Source organism: Dendrobates tinctorius, unplaced genomic scaffold (genome assembly GCF_039654945.1).
Source record: "Dendrobates tinctorius isolate UK_male_01 unplaced genomic scaffold, ASM3965494v1 ptg000041l, whole genome shotgun sequence".
NCBI lineage: Eukaryota > Metazoa > Chordata > Amphibia > Anura > Dendrobatidae > Dendrobates > Dendrobates tinctorius.
Genome location: NW_027361709.1, coordinates 6,752,438 through 6,774,440, shown reverse-complemented (window position 1 = coordinate 6,774,440; position 22,003 = coordinate 6,752,438). Strand labels below are relative to the sequence as shown.

At 47.5% G+C, this 22,003-nt stretch overlaps 2 protein-coding genes across 3 annotated transcripts in view; both read left to right on the top strand.

Annotated features, from left to right (window-relative positions):
* The window catches only part of LOC141088852 (rab GDP dissociation inhibitor alpha-like), a 106,475-nt gene extending 102,236 nt beyond the window's left edge, over nt 1-4,239 (top strand). For both annotated transcript variants that reach the window (XM_073575074.1, XM_073575075.1), the window contains one exon: nt 4,087-4,239. In XM_073575074.1, the coding sequence (XP_073431175.1) occupies nt 4,087-4,239 (153 nt within the window). The remainder of the gene's footprint in view (nt 1-4,086) is intronic.
* Nucleotides 4,240-5,695: 1,456 nt separating this feature from the next.
* The window catches only part of ARIH2 (ariadne RBR E3 ubiquitin protein ligase 2), a 29,023-nt gene continuing 12,715 nt past the window's right edge, over nt 5,696-22,003 (top strand). The window contains exons 1-7 of the mRNA XM_073575073.1: nt 5,696-5,845; nt 15,242-15,613; nt 17,724-17,791; nt 19,411-19,474; nt 20,311-20,458; nt 20,552-20,673; nt 21,658-21,767. Coding sequence (XP_073431174.1) covers nt 15,359-15,613; nt 17,724-17,791; nt 19,411-19,474; nt 20,311-20,458; nt 20,552-20,673; nt 21,658-21,767 — 767 coding nt within the window. The 5' untranslated portion in view covers nt 5,696-5,845; nt 15,242-15,358. The remainder of the gene's footprint in view (nt 5,846-15,241; nt 15,614-17,723; nt 17,792-19,410; nt 19,475-20,310; nt 20,459-20,551; nt 20,674-21,657; nt 21,768-22,003) is intronic.

Here is a 22,003-nt window from a genome sequence, read left to right as displayed (position 1 = left end):
GGAGGATCATTATTACTATGGGGGCACTGTTACTAAGAGGGGATTATGGAGGAGCATTATTACTAAGAGGGAACTATGGAGGAGCATTATTACTATGGGGCACTATTACTAATGAGGGGACTATGGAGGAGCATTATTACTAAGAGGGGACTATGGAGGAGCATTATTACTATGGGGCACTATTACTAATGAGGGGACTATGGAGGATCATTATTACTATGGGGGCACTATTACTAAGAGGGGACTATGGAGCAGCATTATTACTATGGGGGCACTATTACTAAGAGGGGACTATGGAGGAACATTATTACTATGGGGGCACTATTACTAATGAGGGGATTATGGAGGAGCATTATTACTATGGGGGCACTATTACTAAGAGGGGACTATGGAGGAACATTATTACTATTGGGGCATTATTACTAAGAGGGGACTATGGAGGAGCATTATTACTATGGGGGCACTATTACTAATGAGGGCACCACGGAGGAGCATTATTACTATGGGGGCACTATTACTAAGAGGGGACTATGGAGGAACATTATTACTATGGGGGCACTATTACTAATGAGGGGATTATGGAGGATCATTATTACTATGGGGCACTATTACTAATGAGGGGACTATGGAGGAGCATTATTACTATGTGGTACTATTACTAAAGAGGGAACTATGGAGGAGCATTTTTACTATGGGAGCACTATTACTAAGAGGGGACTGTGGAGGAGCATTATTACTATGGGGCACTATTACTAATGAGGGGACTATGGAGGAGCATTATTACTATGGGGCACTATTACTAATGAGGGCACAACGGAGGAGCATTATTACTATGGGGGCACTATTACTAAGAGGGGATTATGGAGGATCATTATTACTATGGGGGCACTATTACTAAGAGGGGATTATGGAGGAGCATTATTACTATGGGACACTATTACTAATAAGGGGATTATGGAGGATCATTATTACTATGGGGACACTATTACTAAGAGGGGATTATGGAGGAGCATTATTACTAAGAGGGAACTATGGAGGAGCATTATTACTATGGGGCACTATTACTAATAAGTGGATTATGGAGGATCATTATTACTATGGGGCACTATTACTAATGAGGGGACTATGGAGGAGCATTATTACTATGGGTGCACTATTACTAAGAGGGGACTATGGAGGAGCATTATTACTATGGGGCACTATTACTAATGAGGGGACTATGGAGAATCATTATTACTATGGGGGCACTATTACTAAGAGGGGACTATGGAGGAGCATTATTACTATGGGGCATTATTATTAATGGGGGGACTATGGAGGAGCATTATTACTATGGGGCACTATTACTAATGAGGGGACTATGGAGGATCATTATTACTATGGGGGCACTGTTACTAAGAGGGGATTATGGAGGAGCATTATCACTGTGGGGGCACTATTACTAAGAGGGGATTATGGAGGAACATTATTACTATGGGAGCACTATTACTAATGAGGGCACCACGGAGGAGCATTATTACTATGGGGCACCATTACTAAGAGGGGATTATGGAGGAGCATTATTACTATGGGACACTATTACTGAGGGGATTATGGAGGATCATTATTACTATGGGGACATTATTACTAAGAGGGGATTATGGATGAGCTGAGCATTATTACTATGGGGGCACTATTACTAAGAGGGGACTTTGGAGGAGCATTATTACTATGAGGGCACTATTACTAAGAGGGGACTATGGAGGAGCATTATTACTATAGGGACACTATTACGAAGGGGCAATGGAGGGTCATTATTACTGTGGGGGCACTATTATTAAGAGTGGGCTATGGAGGATCATTATTACTATGGGGACACTATTACTAAGAGGGCATTATAGAGGAGCTTTATTACTATGGGGCACTATTACTAAGAGGGTACTATGGAGGAGCATTATTACTATGGGGGCACTATTACGAAGGGGCTATGGAGGGTCATTATTACTGTGGGGGCACTATTATTAAGAATGCTATGGATGATCATTATTACTATGGGGGCACTATTACTAAGAGGGGACTATGGAGGAGCATTATTACTATGGGGGCACTATTACGAAGGGGCTATGGAGGGTCATTATTACTAAGAGTGGGCTATGGAGGATCATTATTACTATGGGGACAGTATTACTAAGAGGGGACTATGGAGGAGCATTATTACTTTGGGGACACTCTGGGGAAGAATTATTCCAGGTGGTGGAATTATAGGAGACACTTTGGCTTATTTGCCTTCAAGGACATTATTATGGTTGGGTGTATTCTAGCTAGCACAGGTACAATCAGGGGCGCTGAAAAGCAGTTCTATTGCTGTTTGGGGCACTCTGCTTGGCACAGTTATTTTGAATGTACTACTTGGGCACTATTCTATCAGGGGCACAATCTACTTACCGAAATGAGTTATAAGTACTATCAGATTGGCACAGTTAGTGTTAGGGAACATTATGGCTTATTTGGCACCAGATCTTTATTTACAAGACGTCACGCCTTAATGATAAATTTGGTGCAAATTACATCAGCACAATGTTTCAGCGCAGCGGTGCACTTCATAATGTTACATAAGAGTCGGAGACCAATGTGTGAAATGTCACGTGATAATGCAGAATTTTGGGAAAATGTCAACTCTTTATGCCTATTAATTGGAACCCATCATAATGTTGCAAACGATGGGGCCCACACTAGCTAGAAAGGACAGGAAAGGAAAGACACTGTCTGCAATCACGCCAAAAAAACCTGCAAAAATGTCCAACACTTCTGATAGCAAAAAATACCCTGAAGTCACTAGTCTTCTCCCACTATATCAGCACTCTGGCATATTCTGAGAACAGAGCAAAAAGAGGCCAATCTAATAAGGGACAAAAAGCAAACTGGCACATGCAGTGACATGAGTGGAAATTCAGCACAGCCCCAGCCGGGGCTGAGACTTCAGATGTCCACTCCTCTTCCTCATTATCAGGTGGCAGGTCTCTGTTAATTAGATCAGCTTCACTACCTCCTGCCACCACCAGAGGGAGCCCGGAAAGAGAACTCACAACTCCTCTGTCAGCACAACCAACTCCCTCACCAGAAACCAGAGGCAGACCAGAAAATGAGTTCACAACACAGGCCCCTTTGATGCTACCAGACAAGACAACCCACTACCACCAATGTATTAACTTACGTACTTACCTTCTCATTGAAAGCTCACTGCTATATAAGAGGTACCAGCTCACCTCCAGCTTATCTCTACTACTTCTCAAACTTGCAAATTTGACAAAGATCCAGGCTCGGGTCGAAACGCTAAGAAATCGCTGTGATTTTCATATTGCCTGTACCTGTTACTTGCCACAGGTGAGTGTAAGTGAGCATCAAATGCTCGAAACAAAGCTGTTTACCCACAATTTTGGAAAGGTGCCAACAATTTTGTCGGGCCCATTTTGTGGGTTTTGTGTGAAATGAAGTTCAATTTGCTTTTTTTGTTGTTGTTTTTGGGTAGATCCAGTACACGCAAAGGAAATAAACGTGTATACAAAACATGTGTAATTCCAATAATTTTCTGGAAGAAATTTTTAATTTCCTGGAACAATTTCGACGTGAATACTTTTCTGCCCAATGATGACAAAACTATTCACATCGATTTTTCTGGCTTACACGGTACCACAATATAATCTGTTATTGTACATCTGGAACAATTTAAAAGGCGTTAACACTCTTGACCATGACTATGTTGTTACTACTGTTATTGCTAGGGGCACTATTTGCTGAGCAGAAATAATTTTGGGAACATTAGGTGCGGCAATATCCACTGTGTGGTTCTAGTATTTTCAGGGGAACGATCTGAAAGGCAATAATATTTCTGGGGAAACCAGAGACGTAAGATCCGTTTAGGAAAGGTGTGTTTTAAATCTCTGTACCAGGTACATCTGAAGACCCCCGAAGTGACATTAGATCTCCACCTCTCTAAGAAGGGAATTGTACTGTGGCTATGTCCTTGATAAAGAAGGTCCTGGCAGGGCACAACGATGATCTCCTAATGCAATGTCCTCTTAATTGACTTCAATGCTCTTTCCGCAGATTTTTATCTCTCGCTCATACGATGCCACCACTCACTTCGAGACAACCTGCGATGACATTAGGGACATCTTTCAGAGGATGACTGGTGCCACCTTGGACTTCAAGGACATGTGGTGTGTGGCCTCCGACATGGACAAACAGGAAGGAGAGTGACGTGACATTAACTCAGTCTGGAGATTAATATTTGTGTTTTTGTTTTTTACTGCCTTTATGGTATTCCATCTTCCGTGGACCATGATTTTCTTGCTTGCTGGGACAGTCCCATGACGGGAGTTTTGTACATAGTTTGTACATGTAATGTCATGTAATACATCATTCTATATTTGCATTTAACAAAAACAACAGTTGTGATTCATTTTTTGTGAATGTGAAATCCTTTTTTAATCACACTTACTGGGGCACAGACAATGATTTTGGGTTTTTCTGTGGCCACTGGGATGTGGACATGAGCAAAGCCAGCCCAGGGGACTCAAGGTCTGTGTTTGTATGCAGGATGACCCGCTGAGATAGGCTATCCATGAGCAGGGTGATCCGCTCCGAGAGGCTTTCCATGTGCAGGGTGACCCGCTGCGTGAGAGGCTATCTGTGCGCAGGGTGACCCGCTGCGTGAGAGGCTGTGCGCAGGGTGACCCGCTGAGATAGGCTATCCATGAGCAGGGTGATCCGCTCCGAGAGGCTTTCCATGTGCAGGATGAACAACTGTGAAATACTATCCGTGTGCAGGGTGACCCGCTGCGTGAGAGGCTGTGCGCAGGGTGACCCGCTGCGTGAGAGGCTGTGCGCAGGGTGACCCGCTGCGTGAGAGGCTGTGCGCAGGGTGACCCGCTGCGTGAGAGGCTGTGCGCAGGGTGACCCGCTGCGTGAGAGGCTGTGCGCAGGGTGACCCGCTGCGTGAGAGGCTGTGCGCAGGGTGACCCGCTGCGTGAGAGGCTGTGCGCAGGGTGACCCGCTGCGTGAGAGGCTATCTGTGCGCAGGGTGACCCGCTGCGTGAGAGGCTGTGTGCAGGGTGACCCGCACACCATGAACCACGGAGGAGGCCAGGACAGTGAAGGGGTCGTGAGGGGTTTGGGGTGGAGACGTCACCAAGGAGTGACGGCGCAGGACGACGTTCTGCCATCACCAAGGATACGATCGTCAGGGAAACCCACGGGGTCGTAGCCCACCGAAATAAAAGTACCACAATTTACGAAGCAATGAAATCTCGGTTTCTGTCAGAGGAAGACGAGGAGGAACAAAAAAAACAAAAAAACTTGACTGTGGAGGAAAAAGCTGAAAGTTAGAGCTCTGCAAAACCTGGAATGAGAAATAATGTAATAACAACATCCTAATGGCCAATAGAGCCTGGCTCTTACGGGGTTAATGGACGCAGAACCCTCCGGTATCACAGGGCCGCTCGGCCTTGCTGGGGCTTGTATTAGCAGCACGGCAACGGCATAAACCTCGCGCAGCCGCAGACGGTTGTTTACGTGACACCACGTGACCAGTGCGCGCGCCCCAGTCGCAGCCACGCCCACAACGTGGGGGTGTGGCCAGAAAAGCAGATCCGCCCACGTCAAAGCACAAGCCCCGCCTTCGAGTGTTGTCATAGCGTCCGCACTGCCTAGCGGAAGTGACGTAGGAAGGAGCGAAGCACTTCCTGTGTAGGCAGTCGGCGGAGAGGCTGGCGGAGGTGGAGCGCTTGGGGTGATTAGCGCCGCCTACCACCGGGACCGTGCGGCGCCGCTGGCGGCTTGAGGGACACAGCTTCGTCCCTGTTTGGTGAGATAAGCAGCGGGGTGCGGTGGGAATGACGGGGGTACATGGTGGGGGAGGGGTGCCAGAGCAGTGAGGGGGCAGTGCTGGGGGGCAGGGAGGGGATGTGGGGTGCAGGGAGGGGATGTGGGGTGCAGCTGTGCCCCCCCCCCCCCCCGTGTAGTGATACCACCACTGGTCACTAGGGGCAGCACTGGCACCACAGGGGGCTCACACCTCACTTTTATGGGTGGGGGTTACGGTAGCCCCTAAAATCGGGTCACATGACTGGCGTATGGGTCACATGATGCCCAATACAGGGGAACGAGACGTCGCCATCTCCGGAGAAGGTGCAAAAGTGGAATCTGAGTGCAGGTGACGATCCCGGGGCGCCCGCCATACGGTGCCACCCAATATTCACGATGAAGCTACATGGGCAGAGAGGCCACACTTACAGGGACGGTCTGGGCTCTCTGGAGAAACGTCTCACAGCTGTCAGTAAAGGAACGCTGTCCCGAGTCCCTCGTAGCTCCAGGCGCCGCTGCGCCTTGACGGTGTTTGCTTTACTCCAGCGATCGTGTGATTGCTGCAACCAATCACCAGCCTCACAGATATACATGTAGGGACAGTGATTGGCTGCAGTGGTCACAAGGTTTCACAGCACATAAACGCTGCAGTAATGTGATCCGAGACCAGCTAGGACTGTGGCGCTGGAGCTGTGGGGGAATTTATTAGCTAATTATTGATTATTTTTAGTTTATCACTCATGGATCGCTCATTTTAAAGGGAAGTCTGACGACTAATCAACCAGTCAGACTGGATCCGATTTAATGGGTTGCCCTCAATTTCTGGTATTGCAGTTGTGCCCCATACAAACACCTGGCCTGTGTGTTCAGAGCTTCTTAGCAACTGAGAAAAGCCCGATGGCGAAACATCTCGATATTCCCAGATGGGATCCAGGTCCTAAGACCCCACCGATCGCTGAGAATGCTGTGCAGACCCCCCAGCTGTCTCTCGTCTGCGCTCTCTGCAGTGCACAGACCCCTGGGCTCGGACGGTCCTGTACACTCTTATGCAGGAGCTGTACGGTGGTTTGGGCGATCAGTAGGGGTGTAAGGACCTGGGTCCCCAACACATGCAAAAAATAAAATTCTAACTACAGAAGGGGTTCTTCTTTATGAATAGCTAAAAACCCGCAAGGAGAATTTTCTCTAGCGGTGGATGAAATAATTGGGGTTGTATCTACTGTATAAATGAAGAGAAGCAGCCCCTCCAATGTCTTGAGCAGTTATATTCCTCCCTATTTGTCAGGGTGTCTCCATACTGGGGGTTTTATAGCAACATTGCAGAAACAAGGATGAGTCTTGCTTAGAAGTAGCCGTGTAACCTCCTGAGGATATGATTAATAATTAGTAACTAGGGAACTGCTCATCTGTCTGTGTCTACAGAGTCTGTAGGATGTTTCCTGCAGGACATCTTTATTCTGTTGTATCACTTGGTTATCGCAGTGATTGAGGCGTAATCAAAGGTGCGGTCTATGGAAAACCCTTTGGATCTTCTGGGTTTTATGATAGCAAGTGGAGAAAGATCTTTAATAGGTAGAAACGTAGCTCGTTTGTGTTTGGCATAATAAATTGCTTTTCTGTTACTTTGTCACCGGGCTTGGATTCTGTTTTTACCATTTTCACACTTGAATTGTGGGATTCTTTGCTTCTGGACTTGGTGTCTCTCTGACAGAAGCCATACTCTCTATTTAGTGGGCAGTAAGTGGTCATGGCCCCAGGTTTGGTAGGTGCTCCTGTGTCCTGCAGGATGGGCAAAGGTTTCTGCCAACTGTACTACATACCCAGTGACCTATAATGACATTTTTGCCATTTACTCTTTGCTTTACGTAATAAATGAAAGGTCCTCGTTCCTTTATTACTAAGAAGTACTGGTGTTTTCACTTTAAGGCCACATTCACACGGTCAGTATTTCATCAGTATTTGAAAGCCAAATCCAGTCGTGTATGAGTACAGAAGTGGTGACGAGTTTCTATTATGCTTTTTCTCTGATTGTCTCACTCCTGGTTTTGGCTTATTAATACTGATGTGAAATACTGACCATGTGAACGTAGCCATAAGGAGTAACACCCATTCACGTTAGTTAAAAGTTGCCCGAACTTAGGAGCGGCGACTGTCTGATGTGTCTGGTTCATCCTATCTCCCCCTCTTAGAGGATGTTAGGTAGGGAAGGTTCAGGCAGACTGAATTTCGGCACCCAATCCCTTTGTTTTCAGGGGAGATAAGCGGCTGCCAGAAGTTTTCTTCTCTCTGAAAAGCTCCTGTGTATGGGGGGAGTCGGTAGCTGTGTGCAGAACTAATGTCCAGTCACTCTTTTGTAGATTACTAGCATTATCAGACTGCTGGGACCCCATAAGAACAAATGTCCGTGAGCAGCTTCCTGTATGGATGGAGAGGGGGTGCACACGTATGACCACCGCTTATGGGACAGGCAGAAATGGCCAAGTCCTACTGATAACATGCACACTAACACAGCATAGTGTACCGGCAACCAAAGAGCAGACAGCAGTTTTACCCAGGATTCTGGGACCCTCCTCTTCCTAAAGGCCCCCATACACATTAGACTAGCGTTGACCAATATCTGCGGGATCGGCTGATGGTCTAATGTGCAGATGGTATTGGGAGAGAAGGATTTGGCATCTCTGATTTCGAACTGTTTGTCATAAGCCAGAGTCATCACAGAGTACTCGAGTGTTTGGCCAAGTCTCCCGGTTCATTCATCCACCAGGAAACTAATGTTTATTGGGGACTTTACTGCTGGGTTTTTGTCTACTTTTGCATGTAGACATTGATGAGGACGATGATTCTTGCTCTCACCACGATAATGGATAACCTGCCGAGCACCGGGCAGGTGCTGTCATGGATATGCAGACTTTACCCCCTCTGTAGTATCCTTATGACCTATGGATTCCCCCTCTATAGTGCGTGACTTTTGTATAAAAATGTAATGTAGACCCTCCTCTTCATGATTCACCGCTCTACGTACCATCTCTGTAAGACCTGTGTGATAACGAGTTGTCACGTTGACGGTGTGGGCAGAGGTAAAATTAATTTGTGGCTCCATGGTGGGAGAGAGGAGCTGCCTCCGTAATGACGAAGTAATGGGGAAAGTTAGAAAAGTAGTTTCTTGGCTGTCCACTGCATTAAAGGGATGCAGCTGATCGGTGGCGGTGCCCAGTGTTGGACCCACATTGTGGACGGGTAATCACTAGCTCAGATCTTGAAAACCTTTTTAAATGTATGATCACAAGTGGCGTTTTTGCAGCATATTTTTTTTTTTCTCTTATCGCCTTATTGGGGGACACAGGAACTATGGGGTGTATGCTGCTGCCACTAGGAGGCTGACACTATGCACAGAAAAAAGGTTAGCTCCTCCTCCGCAGTATACACCCCACCGACCGGCACTAATTTCGTCAGTTTAGCTTAGTGTCAGTAGGAGGTGGACACGGGTCTTTCATTAGACCCATATCTACCTCAGTGTGTGGCGTTTCCTTTCAGGTTTCCGGAGGGATACAGAGTAAATGGTCACATCCGTAGTCCCACAAAGAGACTATGAGTACGGTGTGTACTGCCACCCCGTATCCTCATAGCTCTCCTCAGCAGGAGCAAGAGCCCCTAACACCGGTGCGTGTCAGGCGATCCAGAACTTCCCTCAGGTCAGTCCACTCCCCTCTGCCTCGACTGCAGCAATCCCATTCAGCCCGACGCCGCCCAGGAGCCATCTTTTGCTCCACGTGAGAGTGAAGCCCCATTCCTGGCTGGGCTTCTTCTCTATCTCAATCAGTGGCGGATCTTACCAGGGTGTCTCAGTCCCTAGTGGCCGTTCTTGATAAGTTGCCCCTGGACACTTCTGCAGGAACCAGCAGGTCACAAGAAGCGCCATCTGAGCCAACCAGCATGAGCCGCAAAAGGCCTATGCAGGATCTCCGGCCGGAATCCTCCCCTCGCCCCATCTCACCACATAGTCCTTCCCAGCAGTCTCCTTCCCGTGCCTCCTCACCCGAGTCAGGCAAAGCATTCTCGGATGCGCCATCCGAAGGGATTTTAGAGCTGGATTCGGACCATATCGCGGACATGAAGGTTACGGTACAGAACCTCATTGCAGCGATCAACCACACTTTCGAGATCACAGATTCCCCTGCGAAACCCTCAGATCAGGAGGTTTCGTTCAGACGGGCAGAAGCACCTTCCAGAGTCTTCGCTCCTTACTCTGAGTTTGATAAACTCCTTACCAGGAAAAGGGAGAACCCGACCAGGCGTTTTCAAAGAGGGAAACGTCTCGGCGTGCTATATCCATTTTCTCAAGAGCTCACCGACAACTGGTCAGTTTCTCCCTCTGTAGACGCCCCTGTGTCCAGACTATCTAACAACACGGTCCTTCCGATTTCAGGTGTGGCATCTCTAAAGGATTCTAACGACAGGATCATAGAATCCTTAGCAAAGTCAGCATTCGAAGCCGCTGCGGCGGTGCTAAGCCCGGTCTTTGCTTCCACTTGGGTAGCAAGGCCGTAGCAACTTGGGCGGAGCATCTCCGCCAAGGTATTCTTGAAGGAGCCCAACCGGAGCGACTGGCCGAGCTAGCTAACCAAATCTCCCATGCAGAGGAATATTTGGTCTCTGCCTCCTTAGATGCCGCGTCTTGCGCAGCCCAAGCGTCCAGCAACGTAGTTGTAATCCAGCGTACAATTTGGCTTAAGGCTTGGCAGGCGGATTTGTCATCAAAAAAGTCCCTTACCAATCTGCCTTTTCAGGGAGCGTGTCTCTTTGGATCCCAGCTGGACCAGATTATTAAAGACGCCACTGGGGGCTCTCTTCTCCCTCAGTCCAAACCTCGTAGACCCCCCTCCAAGGCGACAGTTTCGGCCCTTTCGGTCTTTCCGCCGCTTCGCGACGGCAGAACCTTCTTCCAACCAACAAAGGCCGCAAGCCCGCCAGGATAGGAAGAAGGTCTCCTTTAGGCCCACTCCCTCCTGGCGATCTCACTCCTCCCAGGGCAGATCCTCCAGGTCCAGAACTGGACGGTCCACATCGACATGACTATCAACAAAGTTCCGAGGCGCCTTCCCAACTGGGCGGCCGACTCCTTTTCTTCAGAGACGTCTGGCTTGCCTCGGTGGAACGCGCTTGGTTCAGGAAAGTTGTATCCTCAGGATAGAAGATAGAGTTCGTTTCTCGGCCACGGGATTGCTTCTTCGAGTCCCGACCTCCAAAAGACCCCGCCTTAGTTCCGGGTTTCTTTGCATCCATCGCCTCTCTTCTCAGTTCCGGGGTGATTGTGCCCGTTCCCGAAACAGAACGATTCACAGGATTTTACTCAAACTTGTTTGTAGTGCCGAAAAAAGGCGGCGCGGTTCGGCCCATTCTGGATCTCAAGTTGCTGAACAAAAGGGTCCGCCTGTGACATTTCAGGATGGAGTCCCTTCGTTCAGTAATCGCTTCCATGGAGGCGCAGGAATTCATGTGCTCAATAAACATTCAAGATGCCTATCTGCATGTTCCCATCTTTCCCGGGCATCAGGAATTCCTGCGTTTCGCTATTCATCAGTAACACTACCAGTTTGTCGCCCTGCTGTTCGGTCTCGCCACCGCGCCCAGAGTGTTTACAAAGATCATGGCGCGTTGATGGCCCTGTTGAGGATCAGACGTCTCGTCCTCTTTCCATACCTCAATGACATTCTAATCAAAGCTCCGTCTTTTCCTCAGGCTCACCAAAGTCTTACCATCTTCCTCGACACCCTGTCCAGATTCGGGTGGCTCGTAAACAAAAGGAAGTCCTGCCTTGTTCCGACACAACGTCTTGTGTTTCTAGGCTTATTGTTCGACACCTGTCGATCAAGGATCTTTCTCCCCAAAGAGAAAATGATCTCTCTTCAAAGAGATGTACGATCGCTGCAGAGCCCCCAGCTTCCATCCTTCCGGTCAGCTATGAAAGTCTTGGGAAAGATGGTGGCGATGGCCGAAGCAATTCCCTTTGCTCAATTCCACTCGAGACCGCTTCAACAGGACATCCTGTCTCGGTGGAACAGGTCTGTCTTTTCCCTGGATCGTCTAATTCTCCTCTCGTCCCGGGTCAAACAGTCCCTCAATTGGTGGCTGACGTCACCTCTCATTTCTCTTGGCCGGTCATTCCTTCCGATTCACTGGCAGATCGTGACAACTGACGCCAGCCTTCTCGGCTGGGGTGCAGTGTTTCGCAATCAGACTGTTCAGGGTCGGTGGTCGACTCAAGAATCAACTCTGCTGATCAATGTCTTCGAGATACGGGCGATTTCTGTCTCTCATTCACTGGGAAAGGCTTCTCAGGGGTCTGCCGATCCGGATTCAGGCAGACAATGCCACAGCAGTGGCATACGTCAACCACCAAGGGGGGGCGCGGAGTTCCTTGGCACTAGCGGAAGTGTCCAAGATTCTCCACTGGGCAGAGGTATCAGTCCCAGCGATATCCGCGGTGCACATACCTGGCGTGGACAACTGGGCCGCCGATTTTCTCAGCCGCGAGGGTGGTCCTTACATCCGGACGTCTTTCATCAACTTTGCCGTCGTTGGGGGACTCCGGACGTAGATCTGCTGGTGTCTCGCCTGAACAGGAAGGTCCCACATTTCGTATCCCGGGCCCAAGATCCTCTCGCAGTGGGCGCCGATTCTCTGACCATTCCCTGGTCTCAGGGGAGCTTGAACTATGTGTTTCCTCCCCTTCCTCTTCTGCCCAAGCTGTTGAAGAAAATCAAGACTGAAGGGGTACCAGTCATCCTCATCGCTCCAGATTGGCCCAGAAGGCCTTGGTTCGCGGACTTCGTCAACCTTCTCGTGGACACCCCCTGGAAGCTTCCAGACAGAGCAGATCTGGTGTCTCAGGGTTCAATCTGCAACCCCAATTCTCTGCCGCTCAATACAATGGCATGGCTGTTGAAACCGCGGTTCTAAGACGGTCAGGTTTTTCGGATCGGGTCATTCACACCATGATCCGGGCTAGGAAGCCATCGTTTTCCAGAATTTATTATCGTACGTGGAAGGCCTATTTCACTTGTTGCGAGGCCAATGACATTCCACCCATGTCCTTTTCACTCCCTTCTATCTTGGCGTTCCTCCAGGCAGGCCTAGATGCAGGCGTGGCCTTCAGCTCTTTAAAGGGTGAAGTCTTGGCGCTCTCCATTCTTTTTCAGAAGACGTTGTCCTCCCGACCGCAGGTCAAGACTTTTCTTCAGGGGGTGGCTCATGCGGCACCTCCGTACCGCGCTCCCGTAGACCCATGGGATCTCAATCTGGTTCTGGAGGCTCTACAAGGTTCCACCTTTGAACCTCTCAGGGAAGTTTCCCGATCCTGGAAAGTAGCCTTTCTGGTGGCCATCACTTCCATCCGGCGTGTCGGAATTGGCGGCTCTTTCTTGTCGCCGCCCCCCCCCCCCCCCTTATCCTGCTCCACTAGGATAAGGTGGTCCTGCGGCCTCCACCTGCCTTCCTTCCTTCCTAAGGTGGTGTCCACTTTCCACCTAAATGAGGACATTGTTCTTCCGTCCTTTTGTCCGGGTCCAATCCACCCTCTTGAGCACTCCTTGAACAAGCTAGACCTGGTCAGGGCGATGAAGGTCTACCTGGCTAGGACGGCTTCCTTGCGGAAGACAGACTCAATTTTCATCATTCCAGATGGAGCGCGGAAAGGCCAGCCGGCCTCCAAGTCTACTATTGCTCACTGGATCAGATCAGCAATTTTAGAAGCCTACCGGGTCAAGCATCGAGTGCCCCCTCCTGGAATTAGAGCTCACTCTACCCGAGCAGTGGGTGCCTCCTGGGCAGTGCGCCACAGAGCTTCCGCGCTGCAGCTTTGCAAAGCTGCGACATGGTCTTCGATCCACACGTTTGCCAAATTTTACAAGGTCCACACCTACGCTTCGGCGGACACCAGCCAAGGCAGAAGGATCTTGCAGACGGCGGTGGTGGGTTCTCAGACCTAATGGAAGTTTGCTTCTCCCTCCCCAGGGACTGCTTTAGGACGTCCCATGGTTCCTGTGTCCCCCAATAAGGCGATAGAGAAAACAGGATTTTTGGTTGCTTACCGTAAAATCTGTTTCTCTGAGCCTTCATTGGGGGACACAGCACCCTCCCATGCTCTGCAACTCCTGTTCTTATGTTGTTTCTAGATTACAGTTGTCCTGTTTTTTCATTCTGTTTTGTTACTTCTACTGCTTTCTCACTAACTGAAGAAATTAGTGCCGGTCGGTAGGGTGTATACTGCAGAGGAGGAGCTAACCTTTTTTCTGTACATAGTGTCAGCCTCCTAGTGGCAGCAGCATACACCCCATGGTTTCTGTGTCCCCCAATGAAGGCTCCGAGAAACAGATTTTACCGTAAGCAACCAAAAATCCTGTTTTACCTTGCCAGCAAAGTGACAGTTTACAAAAAAAATCTTGTTTTTTGAGCTGCAGGATATTTTTTCAAATCTGCAGCTTATCAATTTTCTTTCAGCGGTTTTGCAGCTTGTTTTCACCCATTCAAATGGATGAGAAAAGAAACCCACAAAAAACATGCAGAAAGAAAGCTACAAAATGCCACGTGTGAACATATACCCTAAAGAGGTTGGTCTATAGACATAGGTGATAAATTATTGCTCATTGGTCCACCATAGATGTCAATGTCTCCTGTATGAATGGAACATGGAAGGCCACTAGTTCTTTCAAAGTCTATGGAGGCTGTGGTCGTACTTTCTTGACTACAACTACTATAAGTCCATTGAAGTGAATGGAGCGGTGGTCTCGCATGTGCACTAACTTTTAATTAATTCAGAAAACTTTAGGACCCCTTTTCTCTCCCTCCATGGAGTCCCTGTGATCCGATCTCCATACATTTATCACATTGTTTATGCAGCTATCCTTTTTAAAAAGGATATTCCCATCTTATAAAGTAATAGTATAGTTGCTGGGATCGGTGGAAGCCCCCACACCAATCCTGAGATCAAGGGGCTTGATGCTAGTTATTACAGTGGTCAGTCATCCCATTGGGGGCAAAACAGTTATGAAGTTTTTCCAGCCCTCAATGCCATGAATCCGCTAACTTTGCAGCATTTTTGGAGCAGTTGTCCCCCTGTACCTCCTCCCTTGGTGAGAAGCAAGGTGTTTTGTTTTGTTTTTTTTTTTTTTGGCAACCAATGAATTTGATTAAGTATTTAGAAAAGAAAAAAAGACGACGCTCAACTAAAACCCCCAACATGACCTGCGTGCGGCAACAGCTGGAGGCAATCCGGTGTATGTCATGTTTCGTTCTGGAAGTCATAAAGTAATTTGATGTGTAGATCGCTGCTTATAGTCAGTGCCTTTGTGGCCTCCTCCTATAATATGTTGACTCTTTTGTTCTTTATGTTTTTCAGACTACTACAACCCCAGATGGGTGCCAGACACCAGCCCTACGTCCTGCTGTGAGGGGGGGGGTCATGCACAGGATTTTGTAGCTTTAGTTTCGACCCCCTCCGACCCCTGATGGTAAAATGTCTGTAGATATGAACAGTCAAGGATCAGACAGCAATGAAGACTATGACCCTAATTGCGAAGAGGAGGACGATGAAGAGGAAGACGAGGACCCTGGAGACATAGAGGATTACTATGTGGGCGTTGCTAATGACGTGGAGCAACAGGGGGCAGACTCTTTTGACCCTGAGGAATATCAGTTTACCTGCCTCACCTACAGGGAGTCTGAGAGTGCACTCAATGAGCAGATGGCGAGCTTGGCATCTCTGGTAAAGGTGAGCGCACAGCGCCTGCCAAAGCTGTGGCAGAAGGTGGAGGGGGTACATCATGATTGTTGGATGCTTGTACATTAATGAAACTTTTATTTAAAGTTTTCCAACTTTTGTGCTTTAACTCTGCACCATTTACAGTGTATTTGCTTGCTGTAGGTGAATGGAAATATTCATGGATGCATTTAAAGGTGTTTCCCAGAGAAGAAATTTGGCTCAATTGTGTGAAAAAAAAAGTTAAAAGGGTACAGCTCTTGTCGCTCAGTCGTGAGAGACAGACTGGCACATGTGACCCCTGCAGCTAATCACGACATAGTGATTGGCTGTAGTGGTCATACATCCCTGTGACGGAAAGATGGTGCTGCAGGAAACAAGAGCAGCGGGGTATTTTTGAAGCAAGGTACACCAATTTTTAAGCTGTTTCTTTGCCCAAGATACTCTTAAAGATACAGGTAGGTAGGTGATGATGAGCCTTAAAGTGCAAGCAAGAATGTTTTCCATTCACTGACAGCAGTAAGTGTCTATTTAGTGGTGAAACTTGGAAAATGAAAGTACGGTATATTACAAACGGGCAAAACGTTTCATCATACAGTCAATAAGAGGCGCACGTGATGGCGGCTGCGGGCTACACGTGTACTTCACCGACTGTAGCATGCACTCTTTTCGGACAAACGCACATAGCATTATAAGTGCTGAAGTTTGGTACAATGTCTGACATTCATCTTCTGTGTATGAATGGAAATGTAAGCTGTAGGCCAATTGGCTAAAGGTGTCCCTTTTGAAGAAACCACTTTTATTAAAGGGGTCTCACCAATTATGTAAGTTATCCCATCGAGCCCTGTTCTCATGGGTCCCAGTGATTAATTAGGGGATAATTTGTATACTTGGTGCAACCCTATTAAACATGTCTCCATCTCAACCTGTTAGCTCCATATTTCATTGTCTGATGGAGTTAATCATTATAGGTTTTTTGGGCAGTTATGGGATCCCATAATTGCTGGGTGTGGATACTGCTCAGGACTAGTGATGAGCGAGTATACTTGTTGCTCGGGTTTTGCTGAGCATGCTCGGGTGTCCTCCGAGTATTTTGGCATGCTTTCAGATTTAGTTTTCGTCGTCTCAGCTGCATGATTTATGGCTGCTGGACAGGCTGAATACATGTGAGGAATGCCTGTCTGTTAGGGAATTCTCACGTGTATTCAGATTGTCCAGCAGCCACAAATCATGCAGCTGAGTTCACGAAAACTAAATCACAGAGGACGCCAAAATACTCGGAGACCACGCTTGCATGCTCGGAAAAACCCGAACAACAAATATACTTGCTCATCACTACTCAGGACGACTCCATTTACCCTCTATTAATACGGCACATCTCTGGATCTCCTATACGAGCTCTGTGGCAGCAGAAACGTTATGTGCCACATTAGGAGGTTACATAACGGCCTATTAGCTGTGTGCCAGTCCTCGAGCTCAGGGAAATCCTCCAGTGCCCGCACCTCGTGCAGCCTCACGCAATAGTGCGTCTCTGCCTTCATGTCACGGAGGTCTGATATTGCAGCGCACATATCTCTGCCGAGTAAGTGACCGCCTGTGGGATGTGAAGGCGTAGTGCAATCCTGCCTAATCTCAGACTCCTCATATCCCCTTCGTTCATGTCATCACCGTGACCCCCTGTAACGATGGCAGTTATCTCCGGTGGGATCAACACCCCGCTTTTCCTGATTCTTCTATAGTATCTGTATGGAGATTGTATGTTCTTCTCGTCCACTTTTCTGCGTCCATTACTCAGAAGTCTTCTCTACACTCGGTGAATGGAATATACTATAAAATCCAGCACCAACGGACCTGGATTATCAGATAAAACAGATTATTGGGCTCTCATAAAGAATGCAAAAATTGCTGCAAAAACACTGGAATTTGCAATCAATCACAACCCTTTAATAACGGAAGCCATGACTGTATTAGGAGCAAAGCTGTAATCGGGGAAAGTCTCAGCATCGGATTATCCTGTGGTTCTGTGTCTGCTGGACTATCAGATTGTCTAAATTATAGGCTACTGGAGTTAAGGAATTGCATGATTTTATTTAAAACTTTTTTATATTTTTTTTTCCTCCAGGTATCCCATTCGGTGGCGAAACTCATCTTGGTTCACTTTCATTGGCAAGTCTCAGAAATATTAGAGCGGTGGGTGTCCAGGTTCTCCCAGTGTTCACTTGCTGAAGCTTCAGCCCCCCCCCCTTCCCCTTTTAAAGCAATTTTCCATATTTTTTTTTTTTCTTTTGTACATTAAACTTCACTTGGGGACATTAGCTTACTGAAAATGAAAATAGAAAACCCCTTTAAGGTCTCTTAAGCCTCTTACTGACATTTCCTGTGCTTTCTCTGCACCTTGCATGTGAAAATCAATGTTCCATTATAGGATCGATTTGCACTAAAGGGTTTTGTTTTTTTTTGACCCCCAAAATATGACTAATAATGCAGATAACCTATACACACCGATCACGTGACTATTTCCGTCTCGCAACTTGCCGCTTCGGATGCGGAGAAGAAGGTTTGATTATCTTCCTAGAGATCAATACAAGAAAAGCTGCATGACGTAGTAATGATTTGGGGTTGGGAAGGAGTCTCTTAGAGGAGATAAGGGGGGAGACTGGGCCGAGAGGTCGCTTCTTGACATGGTGCTGTCTGAAGAGCTGAGCCTGCAGTCATCTGAGAAAGCTCAGGTGGTCTCCTGTTTCATAGTTGGCCTTTGCGGCTGCACAGCTCGTCGTGTTCAGTACGTAGCACTCTCTGGCCGTAGTATAAAGATCTCCTTCTTTAATGGAGGTTGTGTATTTCTTGTCTGTGCCATTTGGGGGAGGCTCCGAGACCTTGGCTTACAGCGGCAGCAGCTATAACCCAAGATCTTTGCGTCTCCCAATGAATGTGACAAGACAAAGATTTTACGGTGAGTAATGAGAAATACGTTTACAGAACGAGACCTTTCCCCCAGACCGGGCCTGAGTATCTGTGCCCTACGTTTGGAGAAATAGAGATTACAGGCCTATCTAATTTGGACAAACATTGACAAATATTCATGTACAAGTGAATCCACTTGCTGGACCCTTAAAATGTGTTTTTGATGAGGGGAACTGCTTGGCAAGCTCTCCCTTTCCTGTAGTGTTATACAGGGGTGCCATTGTGAGATGCTCATTGCAGGGGTTTCTATTTATCTACTTTTGGCTACTTGGGGGCTCATAATTGCGGAACTGAGGACGCACATTACCTGCGTGATTTCCCCCATATACATTTGGTGAAGGTTGTCCAAACCTGCCAAACATCTGATGTGTATGAAGGAACCCCAACAGATAGTCAAGGGAGAGGAGGATCTAGCACTTTGGAATTTCAACTCTCAATCTTTTCCTTTTCATGGATAAGCCGCTGCCAGACATTTTCTCCCATCTACCTGCTGATAACACATGAGCTCTAGGGTGAGCGATCATGTACATGGGGAGGCGGCTTTCTGCCGAAGTTCAGCTTTTTACAAATGTATGCTCTGTTTGGCTTATGTTCCTGGGGAACTAAAGGGATGGGCATGTTAAAATCCAGGTGTCTGATGCTTATCTCCCTAGGAGGAGCCCATAAAGCTCATTAGATCGAAGATTTGGCCAACATTAATCTAAACTGTATGTTCATCTTTACCTTCGGGTGCTCTGACTGTAGACGGTTTTTTAGAGCAGATCTTGCTGCACATTCCTCTACGTGCACGCTTGTCCTCACCGCATGCCTCCTAATGATCTCATTGTTTTTTTGTTTTTTTCTAGGCATAAACTGAATTCTGTACAGTTGTCGGTTGATGCCAGGGTACAGCCGCTATCGTCTAAACATGTGAGCACTTTGTATACTTTTCTACATTTCTTATTGTCCTGATTAATGGACTCCATCCAGATCCTTCAGCTGCTTAGGCACAAGTGGTGGGAGCCTGCAGTTAATGTACTGTAAGGTCATCCATATCTGATCGGTGGCCGTACAACATCTGGCACCACCACAATCGTCTGTTTGCATGTGTGCATAGTGTCCAGAGCTGTGCTGTTTTGGCTCCTCACGCTGTTTACATCCAGCCGCCCCTGGAGCTGATCTGTTGGGATTTTGGATCTCAAACCCACTCTCGGCTCATATTGATGGCCTATTCTGGCATAATTCCTCAATATGTAGGTCCTGGAAAAGTGCTTTTAATAGGATTTTTTTTAATCAGGAGTGCACCACTTCCATACTCCCTGTCTTCATGCTTGCCGATGCTGATGCGCTCTTGATTGACAGCTTGGACCATTGGCATGGTTGCGCCACTGACCCGAACCATTCGCTTTCCCATTCTTCAACATTGCCTCTACAATATCCGAGCAGCGTAGGTGCGCTGAAGCCATCGGAATCCAGAAATCCAGCCAACTTCAGAGCAGCACTCACAAGCCCTGAAGAAAAGAGCTTGTAGGTGCTGCATTCCTTGCCTAGAAGACAGCCAGCACTGAAAAATTGCAGAAGTGACCAGTAGCCTTTTGCAATTTTAACTACTAGAGGTCTTGGGAACCTTATTGTTTGACTCTTCCTCTGAAGGGCAGTAGACTGGGTTACCGGCGATATTTCCATCTCCTACCATAGAGCATTGACCTGAATGTCTATAGAGAGTGATCTGACGTCTGAGCTCGCTCTTCCCTCTTCATCCTCAGGTCATGGCACATTCCTCCCATCACTGCGCAGTCTGCATGCAGTTCGTCCGGAAGGAGAACCTGCTATCTCTCGCCTGTCAGCACCAGTTTTGCCGCAGCTGTTGGGAGCAGCATTGCACAGTTCTAGTGAAAGATGGAGTCGGCGTTGGTAAGATCATTACATGACGTCTTGTACTTTCTGCACCTTGATTAAGACATTGATCCATCATTTCCACCTTCCGTCTATTTCTGCTTGCACCAGGGATCTCCTGCATGGCCCAGGAATGCTTGCTACGAACGCCAGAAGATTTTGTTTTTCCATTACTGCCTAATGAAGAACTGAAGGACAAATACAAGCGATATCTTTTCAGGGACTATGTAGAGGTATGAGTCATTAGACCTACCATTATTAGGGATGATGAAAGAGGCTCTATTCCCAATACTTTACAGTGCAGCTGTACAGGAGCCCTGAGAACAATCTCCGACCTCCCGGCATGCACTACTCCTTGGATTAGCCATTCACGCCGCAAAGATGTTGTGCCAGGCTGGTTAATCAAAAGAGCCACGGATGCTGGGAGGTAGGAGGCTGTGCTCGGGGGTCCTGTCCAGCGGATCGATTTGAACAAATTCTGTTAGCTATCCTATCTCTAATTATTCACAAGGCCACCTTCCTCTACCTCCAGCACTGGTACCTTTTTATAAGGGTGTAACCTCTGGTTGTGGGATTACTCCCATCTCCTAAAAAGATGAGATCAGTAGGATCTGCCATTATTTTATGAAAATTGTAGTATGACATGAAAATATGGGGTAAATTCAGCGCAGCAGCCTCTATGCTGGTTTTCATTGCACATTCGGCGGCTGGAAAAGACTCTGAAATCGGAATTGAGGTCCCCTTATTCCCAGGTTGAAGTCGGTACAGATACTTTTTTTTTTTTCTCAGGTTCAGTGGAGATCAGTGTTCATTCCTACAACAATCTTAAAATGACATATCCTAGCAATATGGGTCTATTTCTTTAGGGGAAACTTGTCAGCTGATTCATGCTGGCCGAATCACGAATGCAGCTAGTTTTATTTTTCTCTGAAATGCTCCGGTGTTGCAGAAAAGGTATATAAATTTTTTTTAATTAATTCTAGTTAGGACCTTTGCTGGAGACCATACTAGTCCAGAACGTCCCATGATGGCTTTTCTCAGTGCCCCTCCAGGTGATGGAGAGACCTGTCAATCGCCTCTGCATCTGTTAAATGTATTTTCTCTAAAATGGAGTGTTTCAAAGAAAAATATATTTGTCAGGTTCCCGTTTTAAAATCACTTTTTTCATAGCAATATGAAGGTGAGGAATTATTTCTTCTTGTCGTTTCCTCCCCCAGAGCCACTATCAGCTGCAGCTCTGCCCCGGTGCTGACTGCCCCATGGTCATACAGGTTCAGGAGCCGAAGGCTCGGCGAGTGCAGTGCAATAGGTGCAGCGAGGTCTTCTGGTAAGTGGTTCTCCAATCCTAGTGCAATAGACACCTGGTACGGCCACATTATAAATTGGGGGGGCTACTGTGGGCCGTATTGTGCACTAGTGCAAATATTGGAGAGTTAACGCCTTGTGAGCTCAAATCGTTTGTCAGGGAACTGAAATATCCAGCACGAGGCCTTCAGACCCAAATGGGTTACTGTGTCAGGAAAAAGTCTGAGAACTTGCATCGTCTGCCAGGGCTATTTATAA